Source organism: Monodon monoceros, unplaced genomic scaffold, assembly GCF_005190385.1.
Source record: "Monodon monoceros isolate NGI ecotype Baffin Bay Population unplaced genomic scaffold, NGI_Narwhal_1 Super_Scaffold_13, whole genome shotgun sequence".
Lineage (NCBI taxonomy): Eukaryota > Metazoa > Chordata > Mammalia > Artiodactyla > Monodontidae > Monodon > Monodon monoceros.
The window spans coordinates 83885527-83910430 of record NW_021703769.1 but is presented as its reverse complement, the minus strand read 5'-3'; the positions used below and the strand labels follow the sequence as shown (position 1 = coordinate 83910430).

Genomic DNA, 24904 nt, shown 5'->3' with positions numbered 1-24904 from the left:
GCATCCACGCATCCATCCACTGAATTCAACAAGCATTACTAGCAGAGAATGACAGAAGTGTAAGAAAAAGAAAGAGACTATGAGAAGGTTCAGGAGAAAAAAAAAGAAAAGGACAAGTGAGGATAAGACACAAGTGACACATTTAGGGATGTTCAGAGCAGAGCAAAGGAGGCAGAGAAAGAAACTTGAAGGAACAAAGGCAAGAGAGCCTCGCAGATTCATCGGAAGAAGAGGTGAGAGAAAGGTGGGAGCAGTGACTGGTGGAGAAGGGAAAAAAGGATGAGGGGCCTGGACCACAGCCTGGCGAGGCCCTTATTTTAAAGGTGAGCGTTAGCTCTGAGAATGCAAATCAGAGGTACAGTGCAGCGCGCTGGGGGAGGGCTGGGGAATGCAGGTCAGTCGAGTTAACCCCGCCCCGCAGCTCAGACGGAGTTATCTCCAGATCTCCAGGGCCCAGAGCTGCATCCTTTGAGGCCTCGGGGCGAGCAGGCTGAACACAGAGCAAGCACAGCTCTCTCCCTTCTGCGTTTAAAGACACACTGAAAATCTACTTAGGACCGATATGGCGATCAATTTAAAATGCATTTCTAGTCGTGGGGCCGTCTATTTTTTGAAATGTCACGGGGACAGGTAAACGCAGTAATACTCCTAAACACATTTCCATGTGTTTGAACACAATGCTGTCAATGACTTCAATCAACTAGGCTAATATCTAGAAAAAGGCACATTCCAGGTTTTCTTATATGGGCACAGGGTGGTTGTTGGAGGGTGGGGTGTTTCTGATTCTCCCATCACCATCCGGGGAGAATACCAACTGCTGAAATCAGGGAGGTCACCCCAGCCGCAGCAGGGAAGCCAAGGAGGAGGCCTGAGGCTCTGGCTTTCCCGGGCTGCACGGGGGCTGCCAGAGCCTCTTTCTAGAAAAGCCTTTGGGGCTGGTCAAAACGCCGGTGCAGGAAGCAGCAGCCCAGGCTTTTATGTAGATCTCAGACTTCCGTGAACACCCCGAGGTGTGCAAGGCTTGAGGTCAGAACTGTACTTTCTCAGACCACAGTCACCGAGGCAGATTTCCAGGCAGCAGAAGAAAAGAAAGCAGGAGGTGGTGAAGGCTGGGGGAGAGTGATTCTAGGAAGACTCCTGCCGCTGTCGGCTTAGACAGCTGGGGGACTGAGGTTGCAAGTGAAGCACCCCCCCGCCCCCCCTCCAACAAGATGTAACTCCTGCCCTCCAGAGGTTAAAATACATTGTGTTTGTGGGTGGGAAGTGACATGGATTTCCCCACTTCCCCGTGAAAAAAAAGATGGGGGCCGTGGGAGAATGACTGTAGGAATTCTACTCTAATCAAAAAGAATCAAACCAAAAAATCTTTGCCTCAAGAGAGAAAACCAGCAGCTTCTGCCTCCCTGTGTTCTAGAGGAAAGGATATGGTCCTAGATTCTGCCATTTTTCAGCTGTGTGCCTCGAGCACGTTGCTTAACCTCTCTGAGCCCCCATTTATCGTTCTGTAAAATTGGATACGGAGCACCTACATCTTAGGGTTGCTGCAGTGCACACAGGGAGGCACTTAATCAATTATCACTTGGTCCACCCTTTCGGAAGCCCGTGGCAAACTCAAGATGGAGAGAAGTCTCTGTATAATTATCTCCACACCAAACAGATTTTAGAGAAAAACTTTATAAAGGTCTGTCCTCAACCCTTCTGTCTGGGCTTCTGATTTGCGACTCTCCCACCTGGTGCTGTGAGCATCTGTCTACCATGTTGCTTGCGATACTCTGGGCAGGACCGTCTTCTCCTTCCTTGCACACCCTGTGGTCTAGCAAGTATCTTTCACAAATAGGCACTTAATATTTATAAAGTGATTGATTTCCAGTGGATAAGTGCTGGCTCTCTTGTTATAGTTTCCTCTCTTCGGTGGATGAGACCTTTCTCTCAGCGGCTGTGGGGAGGGTTTTCACACGACAGCTGGCTGACAGGATCGTATGACCTTCAGTCATACCGAACTGGTTTTGCTGTGCCTGCAATTCAGATCTAAGTGCCAATCTACCTTGTAGTGTCAGTCAGCGGTGGACTTGGAGAGTCTAGAATACCCATCCCTCAGACAGGGAAAGACAAATACCATATGATATCGCTTACACGGGGAATCTAAAAAAAAGAGTACAAGTGAACTTATCTACAAAACAGAAATAGAGTTACAGATGTAGAAAACAAACTCATGGTTACCAGGGGGTGGGAGGGGAGGGATAAACTGGGAGACTGGGATTGACATGTACACACTACTATATATAAAACAGATAACTAATAAGGACCTACTGCAGAGCACAGGGAACTCTACTCTATACCCTGTAATGGCCTGTACAGGAAAAGAACCTAGAAAAGAGTGGATACACGTATGTGTATGACTGATTCACTCTGCTGTACGCCTGAAACTAACACAACGTTGTAAAGCAACTACGCTCCAGTAAAATAATAAGTAAATAAAATAGAATACCCATCCCTCCAGCTTCTGACCTACAGGGACAGAGCCATCTTGTCACGAACCATCTCCACCGGGTGAAACGCAGAAACGCCCGCCCGGATCCTCCATTCTGTTGGGGAGAACCCTCCACCTGCCTTCACTCTCCCCAACACATCGCGTCAGCGTTATGGCAACCACCGGTTTTTTGCAACGTGCTCCTTCCGTGGGCCACTCCTGGAGTCTGAAGCACCTGCCGCATTTTCAAGGAGACCCAGTTCTAGCCACTGGGGCGCTGGGGTTCCGTTTGTGGAATCCTAATTCTTTGAAAATGGATAACCCGACACCAGCCGGCATTTTGGGGAGTAGGCCTCACGCGTCACCCCTCACTGTGGGAGGTGACAGGAAGTACAGAAACTGTGTCCCCAGCGGACCTTCAGAAGAAACACTGCTGGGCCTCAGGCACAAGGCCTGCTCTGCCATGGGTGCCTGACACCCAGTGGGCACCGGCTCCAGATCTGAGGAGGGCACAGAGTGGCTCAGGAACAAAACCCCCGGCGGACGGAGCAGGCAGATCTAAGATGAGACTGCTGTAGGGTGAAGAGCTGGCGGGCCTGCCCTCCGGGAGATCGCGGGGTGCGCTGGCACCTCACCTAGGACGACTCCAGACAGCACGGGCCTGCTTCCCAGCAGGAAAGGGACAGTCAAGACGCCGGTGATGGAAAACTGCAGGACACAGCGGCGAGTTCTGGTTTTTAACTGGGCAGGAAAACAAGAGAGGCGCCTCACTACCCAGCACGTCCGCTGGTTCGGAAAAGGACTCAGAGGCAAGCTCCGAATAGCGACAACGGCCGTCTCCCAATCCTTCTGGGGCCGATGGCCCAGTCTGGGGCGGCTCCGGACGCCCGAGTTTTTCTATTTCCCCCTCATCTCTGCGTCCTGCGGCAGCATCCTCACTTACTGGAGGCATTTTTAGAAGAATAACAGTGCTCTCTTTGCCACTGCTATTACAACAGTAAGCGTTTCCCTGCGAGGGAAGTGAAATCCAAACCAGATTTTCTGTCCTGAGATGCTCTGCCAAAGAGATGGCAAGGGAGTAGGCTAGTTCAAACGCATTCGTGGAGCATCCGCTACACTGGGAGCGAAACAGGCTTGCGCATTCGATAAAGCGTCGGAGAGGGGGAGGGGGAGGGGGAGGGGGGGGGGGAGGGGGAGGGGTAGGAGAGGGAGGAGGTGGAAGAGAGACTCAGAAAGGGTCTCCCTACTCAAAATTAACTCTGAAATACACGGCTCTCTCACGGAACGGGGTCCCCTCCCTTGCTTCCACCCGTGCGGCCCCACATTTCAATGGGCTACCCCTTCGGATAATCAAGGGCTGGCTGTAATTAACCGTTACAATGTCCTCAGGAGCAGAGCGGAACCGCAGCTCGGGAAGGCTGGCCAGAGCTGCACCTTCCTGCCCCGTGACCCTCAAAAGGGGTGGCTCGGAGCTGTCACGGCCACAGGATGGAACCGCCCTGGGGGTGGGCGGGGGCCACGGGCCAAGTTCCCGCTTCTCCCACCTCCCTCTGCCCAGCCCCGCTTCCAGTCCTGCCAGCTGCGAACCCTCAGCACCAGAGACCCTAAGCACAAAGCCATCTTCTACACACAGTGGAAGACTATTAGGCCGTAAAAAAGGAACGAAGTACTGACCCACGCTGCAACACGGTCGAAAACATCGAAAGCATTATGCTGGGCGAGAGAAGCCGGACTCCAAAGGCCATGTACTGGAGGATTCCGCTGACATGAAACGTGCCGAACAGGGAACCGCACGCAGACACAACTCCACCGAGTGGCGGTGGCCAGGGGCTGCGGTGGAGGAACGGAGGGGGTGACCGCTGACGGGTATGGGGTTTTATTTGGGGGTGACGAGAATGGGTTGGAGCTAGACAGAAGTGGTGGCTGCACGACACTGTGAATGTGCTAAATACCAAGGAACTGTTCACTTTAAAACGGTGTATTTTGTTATGCAAATGTCACCTCAAATCAAATCACATCGCGTCAATAAAAACAGCTACGATGGGTCGCCAACCAAGACTAACCCGAACCCTTCAAACCATCAGTTCTGATGAACAAGTCAGGAAATCGCGGCCGGGGGAGGGGACACCCCGGGGGAGGGGAGGGGGGGTCGGGGAGTCACGTGCTCGTCGAGTCTTTCTCCGTCGGCTTTTAAACCTCCGGTTCCGGAAGACTGGGAATCCTGCGAGGGGCTCCTGAGGGCCTCGGTGTCCAGGAAACGGCGAGGGAGAAGAGGGGGCAGCAGAGGGAGGTGGGGCGAGGCTTAGAGGTTGGGGCCAGAGAAAAGGGAACCGGAACTCAGACCTTTATTTAGTACCCGCAGGTGCAGGGCCGCGAAAAGGGCAGAGAAATGAAGTAAGACGCCGCAGTGAAGGGAGGAGTGTTGGGGGCCGGGCGCCGGGAGGGCTGCGGAAAGGGGGAACCAGGAAGGACTGCCCCTGTCTCTGCATCCGTGTCAGTCACATCCCTCCTCTGGAAGCTGCCCGGCGCCGCGCACGTGAAACTGAGCAATTTCCTGTAATCGGCTCACCTGTTTTGAAGCCACACGCGAGCTCGAAACATACAAATACCGAGACTCACATTTTCCACGTAGCTGTGCGCGATCAGGGGAGTCAGGAAGAGAAGGCAACGTCGCAAAACGTCTCCAAACACACGGACTTTCCTTCCGAGGAGGGCTGGTGTCGCCCGCCTCTCTCTGAATGGTCTGCTGTGACAAGGTGTCTTTGATTGAACTTGGTCGGGGTTGGAGGCTGGTGGGCGTTTCTTTGTCACTTTCTCTGCCACCAGGCACCAGCAAACATGAACCCGTGTTTTTCTGACGTTGCATCCTTCCCACACAGTGGGGGTAGAAATAACTTGACCAGTCTCTGAAAGTAACAGTGATGGGAATGCGGGAACCTTTACGCTCAGACATCACCTCTGGCTTCTTGCCATGTGAGCGAAAGCTTATGGATCAAGGGGCAAACTGGAAAGACTTTGTTTTGGGCATGTGCGAAATGACACAATCGCCAGTAATTAAGGCGCCCATCAAAGCGGCACCCAGACGCTGTAGACGGTTACTGACTTGAGGCCGTTAGAGATGCTGCGTAGCAAGGGAGTCGGCGGACCGCGCTGCTTTTGTGATCGTTGAACGAGTCCACGCAGGAAGCCAGGCTTGTGAGCCGGCCCCGGTTTCACCCGGCAGGCGGTGACATGTCTGCACAGGACGCTTCCACGACCCAGCTGACTTCTTCAAACCAGTGACGTCAGTTTGATTCCCCCTCCCCCGAAAAAAAAAAAAAAACTAGACTCTGGTCTCCGATAAGCAGAAGACCCCCAGGGGCTGCTGCGAAAGTTTCTTCAGCCTCCCAGGACTCACTGGATTTCTGAAGCATGTCGTTAGGAAATGAGGAACCTTCTCAGACGCCTCCAAGAGGTACTGCGGGGGCGACGTCCCCCTGGGGGCCTGGTCCTTCTGCCTGCTTGGTAAGCCGCTCGCCCCGCACTGCGCCCTTCCTCCCCGGATTCTGGATCAAACGTCTCCTGCCTGGCCTGGCTCTGCAGTCTCTCTCTCTCTCATGCCATTTGGCTTGTGGGCAGGGCCTGGGCCCGCGTTAGCTGTTGGACAACGTTCAGCAACAGGCTCGTTTCTCTGCGTACGGAACCTCAATAAACCTCGGAGGAACTGATTGAAAGGTGCTCCCCGGGGAGGGCAGGAACCCCAGAGAGGGCAAGGCTGTGAGGCTGCGAGCTGCCGATAAAGGCAAGGGCCCCAGCTTCTGGGAACAGATGCACACACACTTCCCCTCCACCCAGCTGGGCTGCGGCCATCTCACTCCTTCAACAGGAACACACGCCAGGCACCCGCCCCCACTCCTTGGCCCTCTGCACCGTCCTGCCTCAGAAGAAAGTTAAAAAAAAACCCAGCACGTAAAAATGAGAGCGTTTTGGTCCAAATAGGTCATCAGGCATTGATTGAAAGGCTTCTCTGGGCTCAAGTCCACGCTCTGTGCAATCAAAGCTACAGCATAAAGTAGCTGCCCCAGCACCCACTGTCGAGCACCCACTGTTGTTTAGGAAATTAAGATGGAAAAAGAACACGCGTGGAGCCATGAGAGCTCATGCTTCGGAGAGAGCACGACCGATCGGCGCGGGGGGTGGCGGGCTCCATGGCAGCCCCCAGACCTGCCACGGAAGACGCTCCCTGACCGAGGATGTGGATTTGCCAGCTGGGCACGCAGGGGTCAGGGTAAAGAGGACCGGCCGGTTGGAAGGTATACTCACGTGCTTGCAAACTAGCTCGGCCCCAGGTCTGGCTAGGGGGTCTCTCCGTGGTCCTCTCAAATTCCCTCTCCTCCAGCACAGTGGCTGCCAGGCCCCCAGGAAGCGTTGATGCTGCAGGGAGTGGTGCCCCCCCCCCCGCGGAAGCTGGCGCAGCACCCCACTCACAGGCTGCCTCTGTTTTTAGCAGGGGCCGACGTGTGGGCTGGGGTGGGCTGCCATACTTCCCTTTTTATTTTTGTTCTGAGCAGAGGCTGTGGGTGACTTTCTGCAGAGGGGGAGGCTGGGAGAAGAGGAGGAGACTGCGTTCTCTCCGGCAGGGGGCGCGCTGCGGAGAGCGGGAGCCGTGTCTGCCCTGCGGGAAGGTGAGGATGGGAGGGCAGGAGCTCAGCCCCGCCCTTCCTGCTGCCCCCGCGGCTGTGCAGGCCCTCACCCCGGAGACCACGCTCCTGGCTTTGAACTGCACCGAGGAGGAAGGCCAGCTGATGGGAAGTGCGGGGCCTAGAACATTCCAGGGAGGATGCTCCTGTGGGCCTCACGCGGGGCTTCCCAGAGCCAAATACACCATCACCCTCTTTTCTCCTCCAACATCTCGTCCTCCCCTGTCCGCATCCGCCTTGACCACTGACCCAGCTCCTCTGACAACCGTGTCTTCTCTCTGCCCAATCCAGCTGGACCTCCACCGCGGGCTGCAGCAGGGCTGGGACCCCCCCCCCCCCCCCAACCCCGGGCAGGCCCTGCAGTATAGATGCCTGGAGGAGCACGGGTTGGCAAACTCTCCGCGAGAGTGCAAGTTAGATTGCGGTGACGGGTGACAGTCGCCCGCCTGCCTGGCCTGTCCGAGCATCCTGCACAAGTAGGTGATTCCTAAAGGTTGGCCCTCCCCCTTTCCTAGAAGCCTGCGAGGCCCCTCTGGTCCCACACAGCTAGACAGGAGCTTCTCACCCTGTTCTCTGCAGCCCTACACAACAGAGACCAGACCTACCAGCTCTGCCTAATTCCTCTATTTCCCAGTCTATAGCCTTTCTGTTCCCTTTCCTTTTCTTAAAAATTGCAGTATGACCAGTAAGCTGCATGCATCTTAAATTTAATGAGTTTTGCAAAGAAGACACCCCATCACCAAGACCCCGATCAAGAAACAGGGCACGGCCACCACCCAAGCAAGTGCCTTCATGGCCCTTTTCATCCTATTCCCCATGCCCACCCCAGAGGCAACCACGACTGTGCTTTCTGTTTTACCTTTTTCTGGCACTCAGGAAAATGGATCAGCACGGCCAGCTCTCTCTAGGGTCTGGCTTGTCCCTTTCTGTCCACTGATGTGTGGATCACGGTCTATCCATTTATCTGCTGACGGACATTTAGGCTGTTGGCCCGATTTGTCTATTGGGACATTCCTGTATGCATCTTCGCGGGGGCACATGTGGTCATGTCTTCTGACGGGTCGTCTGGGAGGTGCACGCTGAACTCTGTAAGAAGTCCCCACTCTGTTTCCCGAAAAAGTGGCCCTGTCACCCCGCCTTCCCACCAGCGGTCGCTGGCAGGTGGGTGTCTGGTGAGAGACCCCTTCCTGGTTCACAGGCGGCCACCTTCTTGCTCTGTCCTCACATTTCCTGAGATCGTGGAGGGCAGGGGAGCTCTGCTGTCTCTTCTTCTTCTAAGATCACTAATCCCATCACGAAGTCCCCCCCAGACCTCATCTAACCCTCATCCCTCCCGAAAACCCCGCCCCCAAGTACCATCCCATTGTGGGTTTGGGCTTCAACAGGTGAACTCGGCGGCCCAGCGTGCAGCCCACAGCCCGTGAGAAGCGGCGGGAAGTGCTGCCGGTTTGGCTCCGCACGGGACGAGGGGGGACTCGCTGTACCTCCCGTGGGCTCAAGGCCCCCTCGTTACCTGCTGTGCTGTGAGCATCATTGGGACTTCGTCAACGGAGTGACGACTCCCTGAGCCAATCAATGGGAGGTAAGCACAGCGTGAAGATTCAGTCTTACATGGTCAGAGCCCACGCTAATGGAGTTTCAGAGCTGGCAGGGTTCTCGGGGGCCGTTTCAGGCACCAGCACGGCCTCGCACACTCCAGGGGCCGAAGGAGCCAAGGTGAGCTGAAGGACCGGCTGAGTTACAGCCCTGCGAGAACGGCTCCGTGCCTGGTGGGCCCTCCGTCCGTGTTCTCTCCTGCCGCCCACCCCAGTGGGACAGGGCCCTCTGTATCCATGTTGCAGAAGACGGTCCGCAGGTGGAGGCGTCGAACGCCGGGCCTGGGACCCCCAAAGGGGTGAAGGGAGGAGCAGGGACTGACGGTGGTCTTCCACTGACCTTCCATCACCCCCCCCAGCCCCCCCCTTCTCCCCTCCGAGAAAGCTGATCCTTCCAAGCTCGGGCAGGACAGGCAGCAAGGATGACATCGCCAAAGGCAAGCGGAGGGAAGCTGCCCAGTCTTGGGGGAGATTTCAGGGGAAAGGACGTTCAGCCATGTTCCCAGGGGGGACCAGATGCCCTCGAAGTCCCTTCCAACTCTGGGATTCTGAAACACGCCCCGTCGGAGAGACCAAACGTAGATGGCAAAATTTTTCCACGACTGGGTGAGGAGATTCCCACTGGGCTCTTCAAGGGCCCACAAAAGGGATGGAGCCAACATCCAAGGGCCCAAGGAGCTGAATTCTTCCAGGAAGAGGGGTTACTCGAGGCCACGGTGGACAGGGTGCCCGGAGACCCCTCGGAGAAGCAGCAGTAACCAAGTGACACGTGAAAGGAAGTGGCATTGAGAGTTTCCTGCACACACACCTGGGGAGGTTCGAGTCTGAGCTTGTGGGTGATGATTTTTCTAGTATGGCGAGAACAGAAAAGAACAAAACAGCTGGCTCTGCAATAGAAAACCGCCTCATGGGAGTTCGGTGACCCCGGAGACGAAACAGCCGACGTGGACTGGCGGCTCCGGTGTAGGAACCTCGTCCCATCTTTCCCGCCGGCGGTCCCGCTGAGGCCCAGTTCTGCCCAAGGACTTGGGTTCAGCCTCCTCCCCGCGCTGTTTGCTTATTTATCTCCGCCTTGAAACAGCGGTCCTGAACAGCACAGGCCCTTCGCTGCTGACTCAGTTGCTGGAGCCAAAATTCATAAAATCCTATTTCGGAGAGGTCCAATGATTTTATTTTCTGATCATAAATATGAACTTTAATTAGCAGCTTGCTAATTAGCAGTTGCCGTGGAAACAGAGAGGGGAAGAGAGCATATCCCGTGTAAAACAGAGCCGGCCTCCCGTTAACTCTCGCCTCTCCCTCTGCCCCTCACCCCCTTCAAGTCCTGGAGAGCAGAGAGGTCGTCTCAGCCAGAAAGGACGGGGGCCAGGAGCTCACTCAGGCAGAGAACTGGATGTGGCCGTGGGCTCAGATGTCTCCTCTTTGGGTTGGTGAGAAGTTCCCGGGCACGCTGGCCTGGTCAGAGGCCCGGCTCCGTCTGCCCGGCAGAACGAAGGGGCTGGGAAGAAAGTGGAGTCTTTGCCAAGAAGCTGAAGGAAAAGCCACTAGAGCTTCGAAAGAGCTCAGTGACTCTCCTTGATGCTGAACACTGGTGGGTGAGTGACTTCATGGTGCCCACACTTTACAAAACACGCCAGACCCGACACCCACCCCGTTCCTCCAACTGCCCCTCCTCGGTTCCCCTATAAATAACCCATAAAAAACCCATAAATAACGTATAAACAGTTTATCTGTAAAACGGGAATAATAATGCCCGTAGCTGGCAGAATTTTAGTGATGATTAAACACGTTTCTAAAGCAACTGCCTGGAATATAATAGATACTCAATTAATGGGAGCTTTCATCATTATGAACCGTGTACGAGTTCATTAGTTAAACCCAAAGTCGAGAACTTACTAACATCTGACGTCCTATTAAGAGGAAATGGACTATTGCAAGCATTATCCAAGAAGCTGAGGTTAAAACGTGATTGTTAATTTCCTAAACATGATGGGGAGAAAACCCAGTCCGTATGGTCGGTGGTGAAATGATGCTAACATCAACAAGAGTGCGTTCTGCATCACAGTGTCTAAAATCCAAGCATGTGTGGATGGTGTGACACGTGTCCTTTACGGGACACGGGAGCAGGTGCACGGACTACCAAACACGAGCACCTGTTGGATGTGAGAAAGGGCCACACCCTCTCCTGATGGCGTCTGCAGCATCAAACTTTAGACCTCCTCTGTACTCAAGGCACATGAGGCAACACTCTAGAAGAAAGTTCATGGCAGAAGGTAAGAGAGTTTGAGCGTTGTTTTCTTGCTTACTTTTTCTTTTTTTTTTAAAATGGAAGATTATTGCCGTTCTGCTGGCATTTGGGTTCCTGAACGAGTAAGAAGAGCACATGTTTTGGCTCCTTGTGGCTCTATGGGGAGTTCTCCTAGGGTCACAGCTGAGATTTCCGGGATGCATGATGCTCCTCCCATATAACTGTCAGCCCCAGCAGATGCAGGCAATTTCAAGGGTGAAATGTTACAGATAAAGTAAGTTTGTGTAAATCCAACCCTCCTCTCTCCACTTAACTGGGTTCAGCACCGGGGTCTACCCTGTGCCACAAGCATCAGCTGGTTCCTCAGGGCGGAGCTGTCCTGGGTGAGCCCTGGCTCACAGACTCAAAGTGCTCACTGACGGGAGTGCTGTCTGCGGGCCCACAGCCTCAGCACCACCTGGAGCTTGTTGGACCTGCAGCACTCCAGGCCTCACCTTGGACCTTTCTCAGTCAGAGCGTGCATTTTAACAAGCTCTCCCGGTGGTTGACCACACACGCAGAACCACTGCTCTCATTCCTCACTGTTGGCAGAGACATCGGGTGTTGACTTAGATGCTCACCCCCTTCTAAGCTCCTAGAACCTTCTAGACACATGCTGGTCTCTCCTGGCTCACACCCTGCCTGGTCTTTGATGGTGTTTCCCATTTTGGCTCTACACACTTGGGGGTAACCGGGCCCCAAGTTGGACCAGGTCTTCATGCTTCATCCCGCAGTGCCCCCTCACTTTGTTTTGGCCTTGCTAGTGGGCCCCAGATCCCTGGACACACTGACACTTCAATGGTACGTTAACTCCACTCCTGACTGACAGCTCCACCTGGGACAGGCTTGAGGGCTCTGCTGCCCATCACCTAGCTCTGCTTTCAGCCGTCATTTTCCAATCTCTTAAATGGGCTAAGGAAGAACACTGTTTACTTGCAGCTAGCCCTTTTGTAAAGTGAAGTCTTCTGCAAAGTAAGAATTATGCCCCACAATTATTTCTTCTAAAAATCTAATATTTCACGCAACGAGACCTACTTCATTGCCAATCTTTTTTGATAGCCTCTTATCTGGCCTGGTGAATTCAGATCAGTTGTGAGGTGGTGGAAAGTAACATGTTATGAACAACAGTGAAAACACTGAACAATTATAAAATGGAACAACATATTTGAAACAACTGCTTGTAGACACTGAACAACAGGGGGCTCAGGATAACCCCGATGGAAGGTAAATTGATGACGTAAGCCTCGTGATCACTGGCTTCCTGCCTGGATACACTTTACATACCACGGGGCAGGGGGGCGGAGCCCGAACTGAGGTGACAGTCCAGAATACAGGGCTGCTGAGGTCTGCAATTTGGGAGGAGGGGTACCAAGAGGAGGGAGGTACACGGAGAAATAGTGTTTGGCTAAATACTAAACTGCACATGCGCAAGTAAGACTCCATGAGCTGAACAGAGAACAAGTACCAAGAGGCTGTGAACCGAGAGATTTCATATGACACAAGACAGACAAATGCTGGGGTTCTAATTAGCCAGATTTGGAAGACCTTACTGGGTCCCCTGAGAATTCAGAGACCTAGAAAAGTCCATGCCTGAAGAGCAGGGCTACTATAACTCCAGAATATGGACCACTCTAGATGTAACCAACAAAGTTTAAAAGTTCCAAAAGAATCAAGCCTATTCACACATAACTATTTCCCAGATCAAAACTTATCACAACTTATGGGCAACAAAATCCAGAAACTTGGCATCCACAATGACCAGAATTCAAGAAAAAATTTTTGCTATACATGCGCATAAGCCAACAAATTACAAGGAGAAAAACCAGTCAATGGAAATGGACCCAGAAATTACAGAAGTGTTGAACTTTGCATACAAAGACCTTAAAACAGCTATTATAAGTATGCCAGAGATTTAAGGGAAATATGAACGGAATAAGGAAAAAGATGTGAAACAAGAAAATAACCAAATGGAAATTCTATATCTAAAAGTTAGAATATATGAATTACAAATTCAATAGATGGGCTTAACAACCATTTGGACGTTGCAGAAGAAAAAAATCAGTGAAATTGAAAAAAGGGCAATAGAAACTACACACCTAAGGCATGGAGGGGGAAAAAAGACTAAAAAGGATGAGCAGAAAATCAGTGAATTGAGGAATAATATCAAGTGGTCTAACATTCACGTAGTTAAGAGTCCTAGAAGGAGAGGAAAAAGAGAAATCGTGGAAGAAAAATCACTTTAATTTTTTCCCCAAATTTAATGAAAAATACCGACCCACAGATCCAAGAAATTCAATGAACTCTAAGCAAAATAAACATGAGATCATACGTAAGCATATCGTAAACTGGTGAAAATTAAATATAAGAAGAAAATCTTAAAAGCAGACAGAGAAAAAAGGATACATTACATACAGTGAAATAGGGATAGAAATACTGGTCACTCCTCATAATGAACAATGTCAGAAAGAAGACAACGGAAGCACATCTTTAAACTGCTGAAACAAAAGGCCAACTTGGAATTCTTTATCCAGCGAAATACCTTGCAAAAGTAAGGTGACATAAAGGCTCTTTGTTTGATAGATCAGAAGCTGAAAGAAATCCATCAGCAGCAGACCTGCAGTAGAAGGAACGTTAGATGGTATTTTTCAGACTGAAGAAATATGAAGCCAGATGGAAACCTGGATCTGCACAAAGGACTGAAGAGTGCCAAAATGGTAAATACGTGAGCAAAGATAAAATTTCTTCCATTTGCAATTTCTTAAAAACATAGTTAATGGCTTAAAGCAAAACTAACAACAATCTACTGTGCACTTTGTAACATATGTAGAAATAAAACACATGACAATCAATAACCGCACAAGGGATGAGAGAGGGTTAAGTGAACACATACTGCCGTAAGTCTTGACACTATATGCGAAGTGATGTAATATTAATACAAGGTAGGCAGTGGTAAGTTAAAGGTGCATTGTATAAGTCGTAGCACAACTGCACATGTACACAAATAAAACAAAGAAATAGGCTAACAAGTCAACAGAGGAGATAAAATGAAATATCAAAAAAGACCTTGATTCATCCAAAGGAAGGCAGAAAAGGAGGAACAAATGAAACAAAGAATGGACGCATCAAAAAGAAAACACTTAGATGGTAAATGTAAATGGATTAAACACTTCAATTAAAAGGCAGAGATTATCAGAGTGGATTAAAACATTATTCAACTATATGCTGTTTATAAGAGACTCACTTTAAATATAAAGACACAGATAAAGTAAGACAAGGAAGCACTATTCATAAAAACTGGAATGGATACATTAATACCAGAAAAGCAGACTTCAGGAAAAAGAGTATTATCAGAGGTAAAGAGGGACATTTTATAATGATAATGGAGTCAATTCATCAAGAAAATATAACAATTCTGAATGCACCTAATTACAGAGCTTCAAAACACATAGGGCAAAAATGGATAAAATGGAAAGAATTAGATAAATCCATAATTACAGTTGTAGATTTCAACATTCTTAGTAATTGTTAGGACAGGTAGATAAAAATTAAGAATATAGAAGATTTGAACAACACTAGCAACCAGCTTGAACAGTTATAAAACACTCCAGCTAACAACTGCAGGATACCGGCAGAATACATATGCTTTTCAAGTGAATATGGGACAGTCACCAAGACTTTTGGTTGGGCCATAAAATGAGTTTCAATAACTTTAAAAGGATAAAAATTGTATAAAATGTGTCCTCTGACAAAAGGGAGTTAAATCAGAAATTCATAATTAAATGTCAGTATCTGGAAAATCCTTGGATATTTGGAGGTTAAATGGTACAGTCCTAAATAACCCATTGATCAAAGAAATCAAAAGGAAAATCTGAATATGTTTTGAACTGAATACAAATAAAAACAAAATATCAAACTTTCTAGCATGCAGCTAAAGCAATGCTTTTAGGGAAATTTATAATTTTAAATGCTAATATTAGAAAAGAAGAATGATTTAAAATGAATCATCTAAGTTTCTACATTAAGAGGCCTGAAAAGCCAAAGTAAATAGAGAAAAGAGATAATAAAGATAAGAGTGGAAAACAATAAAATAGAAAATATAAGAGCAATGTGGAAAAACCAGTGAAATCAAAAGCTTTGAAAAGATCAACAGAACTGATAAACCTCTAGCTAGTCTGATTAAAAAACAGAGAAAACAAAATCACCAATATCAGAAATGAGAGATGAGCTATAACTACAGATCCACCAGGGATTGATAGGATATTATGGAAATATCTTGAAAAACCTTATGACCATAAATTCTACAACACTGACGATAAGCACAAAAATTACTCAAAAGACACAAATTCTCAAAACTGACCTAAGAAGAAACAGAAAAATCTGAGTTAGCCCTTTTTCTGTTAAAGAATTTGAAGTTATTATCAGAAACCCTTCCACAAAGAAAGCTCTAGACTCATATGGCTTCATTGGTGAATTCTATCAAACATTTAAGGAAGAAATAACACCAATTTTACATGAACTCTTACATAAAATAGAGGGAGAAGAAATACTTCCTGTCTCATTTTTTTTTTTCCATCTCATTTTATGTGACCAACATTATGCTGATTCCAAAGCCAAACAAAGGCATTACAGGAAAAGAGAAGTATGACCAGTACCCCTCATAAAGATAGATGCAAAAAAATCCTTAACATAATTTCAGCACAAAATTTCAGAAGTATAGAGAAAAGATTATTATACATCATGACCAAGTGGGACTGATTCCAGGAATGCGAGACTGGTTCAACATTCGAAAATCAACCAATATAATTCATCATATTAAGAGAATAAAGAAGAAAACAACATATGATTACTTCAATAGATGCAGAAATCATTTGGCAAAATTCAACATCTATTCATATTTAAAAACTCTCAGCAAACTGGAATAGATTGCCCTCAACCTGATAACAACTATCCTCATACTTTGTGATGAAAGGCTAAATGCTTTTCCTCTAAGATTTGGAATGAAGCAAGGATATTCATGCTAAGCACTTATACTCAACACTGTACTAGGGTTTCTAGACAGTGCAATAAGGCAAGAAAAAGAATTAAAGGGAACAAAGATTGGAAAGCAAGACGTAAAACTGTCATTATTTGTAGACAACATGATTGTGTATAGAAAAGTAATCCAAAGGGATCTATAAAAAAAGAAACCTACTATCAGAATCGGTAATAATCAATAACTACTAATTATCATACAATAATTTAGCAAGGACACAGGATACAAGGTCAATATACAAAAATTTTTAAAAACCTAATATCAAAAAAAAATACTTAGGATTTAAGTATAATGAAAGAGGTGTAAAATATCTACCTTGAAAACTACAAAGAATTGCTAAAAAAAGTTAAAGAAGCCCTAAATCAAATGGAGGGATATATCATGTTCATGGATTGGAAGACTCCTAAATATTACTGCCAGATAGGTCCAAATTGACCTAGAAATTCAATAAATTCCAATCAAATATCAACAAGCTTTTTTAGTATAGTATAAACAAACTAATTCCAATATTTATATAGAAAGGAAAGGGACTTTGATAGCTAGAACAATTTTGAAAAAAGAATTGGAGGAATACATATTATTTATTAATTATATATATTTATATATTATATATTGTATTATTTATATATTATAAATATTTTATAGATAAATATAAGTACCCAATTTCAAGGTTTACTGTAAAACTACAATCATCAAGACACTGTGGTTTTTGTGTAAAGATAAGTAATAAATCAATGAAACAGAAGAGTGAGTCCAGAAATAGATCTACAGCTATAGAGTCAATTAATTTTTGACAAAGTCACCAAAACAATTCAAAGGTGCCAGGAAAGTCTTTTCAATAGTTGGTGCTGTAACAACTGGATATCCATTTCATGGGAAAAAATAAACCTCAATTCCTATGTCACACGGGACACTAACATTAATTCAAAGTAGGTCACAGATTTAAACATAAAATCCAAAATTACAATGTTTCTAGAAGAAGAAAGAAGACTACTTTTACAACCTTGAGGTAGGCAAAGATCTCCTAGACAAGAGCCAGAAAGTACTAAATACAAAACTGAAAAAAAAAAAATAAATTGGGCTTCATCAAAACAAAAAAACTTAAAAAATGAAAAACTGCTCATCAAAAACACTAGTAAGAAAATGAACAGGTCAGTCATAGAAGAACTATTCACAATATAAATGTTTGCTAAAGGACTTGTACCCACAACATATAAAGAACATAAATAAAAACTAAAAGCAACAAGTTAATAAAAAGAGGACAAAAGACTTGAATGAGCATTTCAGAAGGGAAGAAATACAAATGGCTAATAAGCACATGAAGAAGAGCTCAAGATCATTAGTCATCAGGGAAGTGCAAAAGAATGAGATACCCCCAAACAACCAGCGGAATGGCTAAAATTTTTAAACTGATGACATCAAACGTGGTGAGGACGTGGAGCAACCGGAACTCTCAAACACAGCTGGTGGGGCTTTAAAATAGTACAGCCAGGCTTCCCTGGTGGTGCAGTGGCTGGGGGTCCGCCTGCCGATGAAGGGGACACGGGTTCGTGCCCCGGTCCGGGAAGATCCCACATGCCGCGGAGCGGCTGGGCCCATGAGCCATGGCCGCTGAGCCTGCACGTCCGGAGCCTGTGCTCCGCAACCGGAGAGGCCACAACAGTGAGAGGCCTGTGTACCACACACACACACACACAAAAAAACAACAATAAAATAAAATAGTACAGCCACTTTAGAACATAATTTGGCAGTTCTCATAACATCAAACATACATCTGTTAAGTCTGAAGGAAAGAGGAGTGGGCTGCGCTGGGGAGAAGCTCCCATCCACAGAGAGAGGCAAAGGCTAGGGCTTTTGCTCTGGTCAGAGTTGCCTTCACCTTTTCTCTTGGAAGGAGTTAAGGCCATTTGCTTTCGCCATAGAGGAATTAAGATTTGCAGGGTGAATAATTGATCCTCAGCTGGGGAACCTCCTGCAGGTTTGGCTGCAGAGCTGGTTCTCAGTAAACCTGCCCTGACACACCCCAACATCCCACCCCTCTTCCTTCTCCAGGCAGGAGGGCCCCCGTTCTATCTACCAAGTACTCAAGAGTCCTTATGTCTCTTTAATCTTGTCCCATCAAGACCCTCTCTCAGGAAAGGCATGGAGAGGGGACACTCAGAGCCACCAGGTGCCTTCTCCAGGTGGAGCGGGCTCACAGCCCCCCCCCCCCCGGGATGCACAGATTCCTGTGCACATTAATTCACGTGAATTCCCTGCCCAGGTAACATAGTGGGCACTGGCCAGGCCCCATCCCCGCTCAGGTACGTCTGGCTCAGCAGCTGGTCATCTCTTCTATGAACACCTGTTCCGGAACCATGAAAACAGCTATGTCTGACTGAGGGTTTTCAAACATCAGGGATCTGAGTGTGTGTCTTGGTGGGGGAGGGGCAGAACTTTTCCAGAAAATGAGGGGCCTCAAAAACATAACACTGTGTACACACGAGAAAACGTATGTGTAAAGGGTTGAGCTGCAATGGTGTCCACACATGAATGCCAGACAGAGCTCAGAAGTCTGCAAGAATGTTTCAAGATGCCCACCTTAGAAATGCCGAGTTCTCTGTTGGTAACTGTATTGGTCAGCTCACCCAGGACTGGGCAGCTTAGACAACAGATACTGATTTTCTTACAGTTCTGGAGGCTGGAAGTCCAAGGTCAAGGTGCCAGCAGGGTTGTTTTCTGGGGAGGCCTCTCTTAGCTTGCAGACGGCTGTTCCCACTGTGTCCTCACATGGCCTTTCCTCTGGGTGCATTTACCCCTGGTGTCTTTTCCTCTTCTCATAAGGATGCCAGCCCTCCTGGATCAGGGTCCCGCCATTATGACCTCATTTAACGCTAACTGCCTCCTCAAAGGCCCCGTCTCTACATACAGTCACGTTGGAGCTTAGGGCATGAATGTATGAATTTAGGGAGGGCCACAATTCAGTCCCTAAGCAGTAACTAAACATCCCTCCTCTTCCCCCAACATGACGGGATGTATGAACCAAAACAGCCTTTTTTAAACAAAGGAGACTTCACTGATGACACCCAAATGAACAGGGTCCTTTAAGACAGTCTTTCCAACAACGCTGCAACTGCTCAACAAATTTGATGGAAACTCCTTTGAAACGCTCTCAGTGAGAGAGCTACAGTGAGAGAGCTACAGAGAGCTACAAGCTACAGTCCCAAAGCTTGAAAAACAATTGCAAAAGGAGAGGACTCCAATCATTTTGTGTGTGTGACATCATCCCTGGAAAAGGTATAGAGCCCACACAGCAGCCGTGCCAAAGTATTTTAGCCATGCCTCTGCTGTGTCCACTTGGCAGGCTCCTACACACCCGTCAGGGCCCAGAGCCACCACTGCCTGAACACCGCCCCTCCCCCACCCCGCAGCAGCAGTGTGGCTCCCTGCCTCGTGTCTCCCAAAACCCGACTTTCAGAACAGCGTTTGTCACATCGGGTTGTACTCTGCTCACGTGCCTTCTCCGTTCAAGGATCTGCCCTTGAGGCAGGAGACCCTTCTTTTTCACCAGTGGAACCAAGGCCTTCATCGATCAGCTGCCTTCCCTTCCCCGTCCCACTTCCCTGCTCTGTGATCCCAGTTCAAGAGAGCAAATCCTTGTCTCATAGACCACTTTGAAGGAACCCAGATGACGTCTGGAACGGAAGACAGAGCTGTGGGCAGGTGAAGCTGAGCTCAAATCCCAGCTCCAACAAAGGCTCATTGGATTCAAACCGAACAACACACAAAAAGCCCCACCCCCAAACCTTAAACCAGGCAGATGGACACGCACCATTTCTCAGGGAGAACAAAGTCGGGGAGCCCAGAAGCTCCCTGCAGCCCAACCCGCGTGGGACGGAGGAGCGAGGCCCTGGGCTGGTGTAGGCGGGCAGAACTGGCCGAAGCTTGATGCCACGCCTTACTGGGGGCTTGTGTCAACTCAGTCAGTCCTGAGCCCAGCAGGCCCCTGGCAGGGAAGGCGGCTGCCGCCGCCTCCCTGTGCTGTGACAAACAAGCTTCCCAGAGCGGAGACCTCCCCCGTGGCCGCTCCTGGGGGCTCTGTCTAGGAACAGGATATGGTCTAGGCCCTGGGCTCTGAGCTCACACTGTAAAGGGAACAGATGGAGTTATTTTTGTTTCCGTGCAAAATCAGGCTGACAGGGTCTACTTTTCCCCAAGGAAAGGTCAGGAGGGAAGCTGGAACTTGGAACTGTAGAAAGAGCTCCGTGCTGGATCCCAGTTCTATTAACGGCTACTTGTGGCAGTTTTAAAATGTGACCCCCAATTCTCTGCCGTTCTTCCCATCAACAGGTGGGGCCTACTTCTCCTCCCTTGGATGTGGGTTCTGCAACCCCTTGATCCATACAAAAACGTGGAGTGACGCACAGCCAGGGCCCGGACCCAGGCAGTAATAAACTGGCAGCTCCCACGGCCTGTGTCTTGGGACACCCACTCTGAACACCCAGCCCCCATGCTATGAGGGGGCTGAAGCAGCCAGGGAGAGGTCCCCGTGGAGAGGAAGGGAGGTTCCCAGCCCTCAGACCCAGCTCCCAGCCCACGGCCATGGAGCGCGCTATCTTGGTTCCCCAAACTTTTGGCACATGGAGCAGACACGCTTTTCCAGCCAAACTCAGCCCACCATGCAGATTCGTGAGCGAAATAAATTATCACTGTGGTTTCAAGTCATTCAGTTTTGGAGTGGTTTTTATGCAACAGCACTTAACCAGAACACCAACGCTGTGGCCTCGGACAGATGCTTCACTTCTCCAGACCTCAGAGTCCTCAACGGTAAAGAGAGGAGGATTCAAAGCCTTCCAGCGTACCTTTCAGCTCAGTCAATGCATTCTCTGAACGTGAGTAAGCTTTTTCCTGGTTTTATCATAAAACAGAACACCCTTTCTCCAGTTCACTAAAAAATTCCTTATATGTACAAGAACACTTGTGTCGGTGCTTCTCAAACATTAAGGTCTAATTGTCTCGCCCAGGGATCTTGTCGGATGCAGACTCTAATACAGGAGGCCAGAGGTGGGGCCTGGGAATCTGCATTTTAATGCAACGCTAGACCACTGATAGCATCTTGAGTTGGCAAGGCCTTTGTCTCTTTGTCACCAACAGCAGTCGTCAGACATGGCACTAAACACGTAAAGGCCAGATCTCATTTAATCCCTATGGCAGTGCTGTGAGGAAGGTTCTAGAACCATTTGCACTCGACAGACTGGAGACCCAACGTCTGGAGAGGTCAGGTGACTTGTCCGAGGTCACAGTTAGTGAGCAGTGTGGCCACGGTCTGAATCTAGGTCAGCTCACAGACGCACATTCCCCCGGCCGCCCTCTTCTAAACACCAGGTGACACGAGATTAACCATTTTGGGGGGTTTCATCTCCCCTCTTCGTGCCTGCAGCTAGCCAGCTGGGATGAAAATCTATCACGGAAGGACAGAAGTGGGGACACATCAAGAATAACAAAACAGAGTTAACAAAGATAGAGGTGACGTTTTCAGGTTTCCTATCCCCAGCTGTGATTAATTTACAGCTTTTTCCATGCTAATGTCTTCCTGCCTTCTGCTAGTAATAAATAACCAATATGCTTTAATACCTAGTTATTATTCATCCCTTTCAGATATTTGGATTTTGATTCTTCGCTGCAGTTCAATCACATTGGATTTCTTTAACCAGGACTGCTCCATTAAGAGTCCCCTCCAAGGACATCCTGGCAGGGCGGTGGCAGTAATGGATAATGGTGACAAGGGAGAGTGGGGACCCGAGACAGGAGATGTTAGTGGCCGCGAGGAAAAGAAGGGGAAACTGTACTAAAAAACACCACCAAATTACGTTTAAGTAACGTTAAGGTTATGCCGCGGACCACTGAAACCAAGAAACTCAGAGTTATGGCTGACGCGCCATTCACAATGCACCCTCCTTGCCTTTGCCGTTCCTGCAACAGAAACCTGGGACCACTTCATCACCGTCCTGAAGTGGAGGCTCCCCTCTTACACTGGAATAAGTGTAAGTGCCAACCCTGACTGTGTATCTCAGGAAGCTCCTTGGAGCTTTCTCCATCTACACTTCCTCAAAGTGTTCTTCAAGCAACAAAGGCCAAACCCTACAACCCAAGGCTGGTTAGAAGAATAATTTCCTTCTGAAGAAGTTGTCCTTTGTCCGAGGACCCCGGAACTCTCTGGCCAATTTGCCCTTTGTCAACACACAACAACTCACATTCTTTGGGGCCCACTGAGGACCAGACATGACAAGCTCCATCCTGCCCTGCGGCCACTTTTAGAATGTGAGCATCACTCCTCTGGTCCCTGGTGTGGCCACCTGGGCCCTCATGTGTCAGTCCTCTGCCTCTTCAGGCCTGCCTGCTCCCTTCATTACAGAACAAGGAGCCTGTCCCTGAGGGGCAGCGCTTCTCAACTTTCTGAAATCCATTTGGTATCTGGAACCACTTCCAGAATAATGTTCTTAAATACATGAAATTACATACAGAGGGTTACAAATTAGTATATTGAAACAGAGTTATCCAATACTTCAAGAATTGTGAATTTTTAATGTGTGTGCCTCCTTATTAATGCATGAAATAATATCTAGCACTGAGACCTAACAACTGCCCCGATTTTGAAATAGGGATAGACAAACAATATGCTGAGGTGTCTGCAGAAACCGTAATGGGATATGAAAGAAAATGTCTGTGATTTCTGCTGCCGACAAAGTTAAAAGTGCCTCTGATACTACGATGGCTTGTCACCTGAATTCATAATTGAAGGAAATGGCATATTTTCGTTAGAGTTAGCGAAAATAAAGATGTAATTTCTTCCATCCAAGTTCATGGGCCTCCTGAATTCTATCCGTGGATCCCTAGGGGGGCCTTTGAGCTCCAGGTTAAGAAACCCTGCCCCAGGGGTCCCACTCCTCCCATTCCCTTGTAAGCACTCATAGAACCACCCGTCTTCCCTGCAGGAGCCCAAAGGTCAGGAACCCCATCTGTCTTATTCGAAGCAGGCACACGATGCCTGGCAAAGTGCCCGGCATCTTTGCAGATGCACGAGAAATACCGACGAGTAGGGACTTGGGTACAACTTTTCTTTGCATCTGTGCAGCTTCCTGGCGGCTCCATGAGAAAGGTGATGAACCCTGGGTTTTCCCATTTGCCTCTAAGGATTCATCCAATCAACACACGATTTATATATTTGTTTATTTTAACTGAGCTCTAGTTCACATGTCATAATTCACCGTTTCAAGTGGATAATTCAGTGCGTTTTAATCTATTCACAAGGCTGTGCGGACCATCACTGCTATCTGATTCCAGAACACTGTCACCACCCCCAAAGGAAACCCCACACCCATTCCTTCTCTCCTCCAGCCCCTGGCAACTGCTAATCTGATTTCTGTCTCTACGGACTCCCTCTGTGGACATTTCACATCAGTGCAATCCTACAATACATGGCCTTTGGTGTCTGGCTTCTTCGACTTAGGGTAATGTTCTCAAAGTCCATCCATACTGTAGCACACAGCAGCACCGCATCCTTGTTACGGCTGAATAGTATTCCATCGTGTGAATGGACCACACTGTGCTTGTCCGTCCATCTGCTGATGGACATTTGGATTATTAACAAACACTTATGTTGCACAACATGTACCAAATGGGAACTCAAGGCAGGCGGGGTCCCTGCCCTCGCTGGGTCAGAACAGCAGGCTCTGAGGCCAGACCCCTGGGTGGGGATCCCTCAGTTTCTTCATCTGTAAAATGGGTGGTGGTGAGGCTTGAGAAAGTGAATACATGCGAAAGACTTAGAACAGTGCTTGGCACATCGTGGGTTTGGGGGAGCAGACACAATAAATTGCGACAGTTAGTGTGATTAATGCCAGGAAAGAAACAGACAGGTGCTGACAGAGGTACTTAGATGAGGTCAGGGAGGCCGTGTCAGTCTTAATTCAAGACCCAGATGGTGAGGAGGAACCAAGTAAATGAAACATCAGGGGGCCAGAGATCCTGGCACAAAGATACAGAATAAAAGGGCCTGCAGTGGTCCAGGACAGCGTCCAATAGGGAGACGTCGGCCAGGGATGCAAGCCACAGGCGTCATCTTAAATTTTCTTATCAGCCACGTTAAAGAAAGTAAAAAAAAAATAGGTAAAATTAATTTTAAATAACATATTGTATTTCGCCTAATAGAACCAAAATAGGATCATTGGGACATGTGATCAGCATAAAAAACATTGAGGAGACCTTCTGCATCCTTTTTCTTTTTCATCCTAAGACTTTGGAACCCGGAGTGTATTCACACGCACAGCGCATCTCGGTTTGGACAGAACATATTCAGGTGCCCAACAGCCTCGCTGGGGAGCAGCCCCCGTGCTGGATGGCGCAGAGGGAGGGCCTGTCGGAGGGTGGGTGGGGCTGGAGTGCCGGGACCACACGGAGAGGAGGCGTGATGTGTCATCAAACTGGGCGGCAGGGCCAGGTCAGGGGGGCCCTGAGGGTCCTGGGAAGGAACCTGGAGAAGCTATTGGAGGGTTTCGGGTCTGAGACCGACAGGATGTGGCTTGCATTTGAAACAGACTGAAGAGGCTCAGGAGGGGAACAGACTCTGGGGAGGTAAGAATGGAGGGGGGGGGGGGCGGCCTGGGAGGCAGAGGATAACAGTTACCTTGGACGTCGGACGTTGGCAGTGGAAATGGAAGGGCTGACCGTTTCCACGGAGGAGAAGGACCTTATTAAAGTACCGGATGGTGTGCGCACACAAGATGTTACTGCTGTTGCCACCCCGGAGGTTTCCTGATACTGGAGACCACATCCGTTTCACTCACCTCTGTCTCCCTAGTG

The 24904-nt window shown here is 48.7% G+C and overlaps 1 protein-coding gene across 9 annotated transcripts in view; it reads right to left on the bottom strand.

Annotated features, from left to right (window-relative positions):
- CARD11 (caspase recruitment domain family member 11) overlaps positions 1 to 24904 on the bottom strand; it is a 110637-nt gene that overhangs the window by 47876 nt on the left and 37857 nt on the right. For 3 of the 9 annotated variants that reach the window (XR_003793169.1, XR_003793170.1, XM_029220705.1), the window contains exon 1: positions 4145 to 4564. The exons of 3 other annotated variants lie outside the window; for them this stretch is intronic. Coding sequence is in view for 2 of the 6 variants with exons in the window: in XM_029220705.1 (XP_029076538.1) it covers positions 4145 to 4215 (71 nt within the window). In the remaining 4 variants the exon portion in view is untranslated. Of the gene's footprint in view, positions 1 to 4144; positions 4566 to 5089; positions 6722 to 6772; positions 7445 to 24904 lie in introns of those variants that run through there. 3 more of the 9 variants (XM_029220710.1, XM_029220712.1, XM_029220707.1) reach the window with 3 other exon arrangements.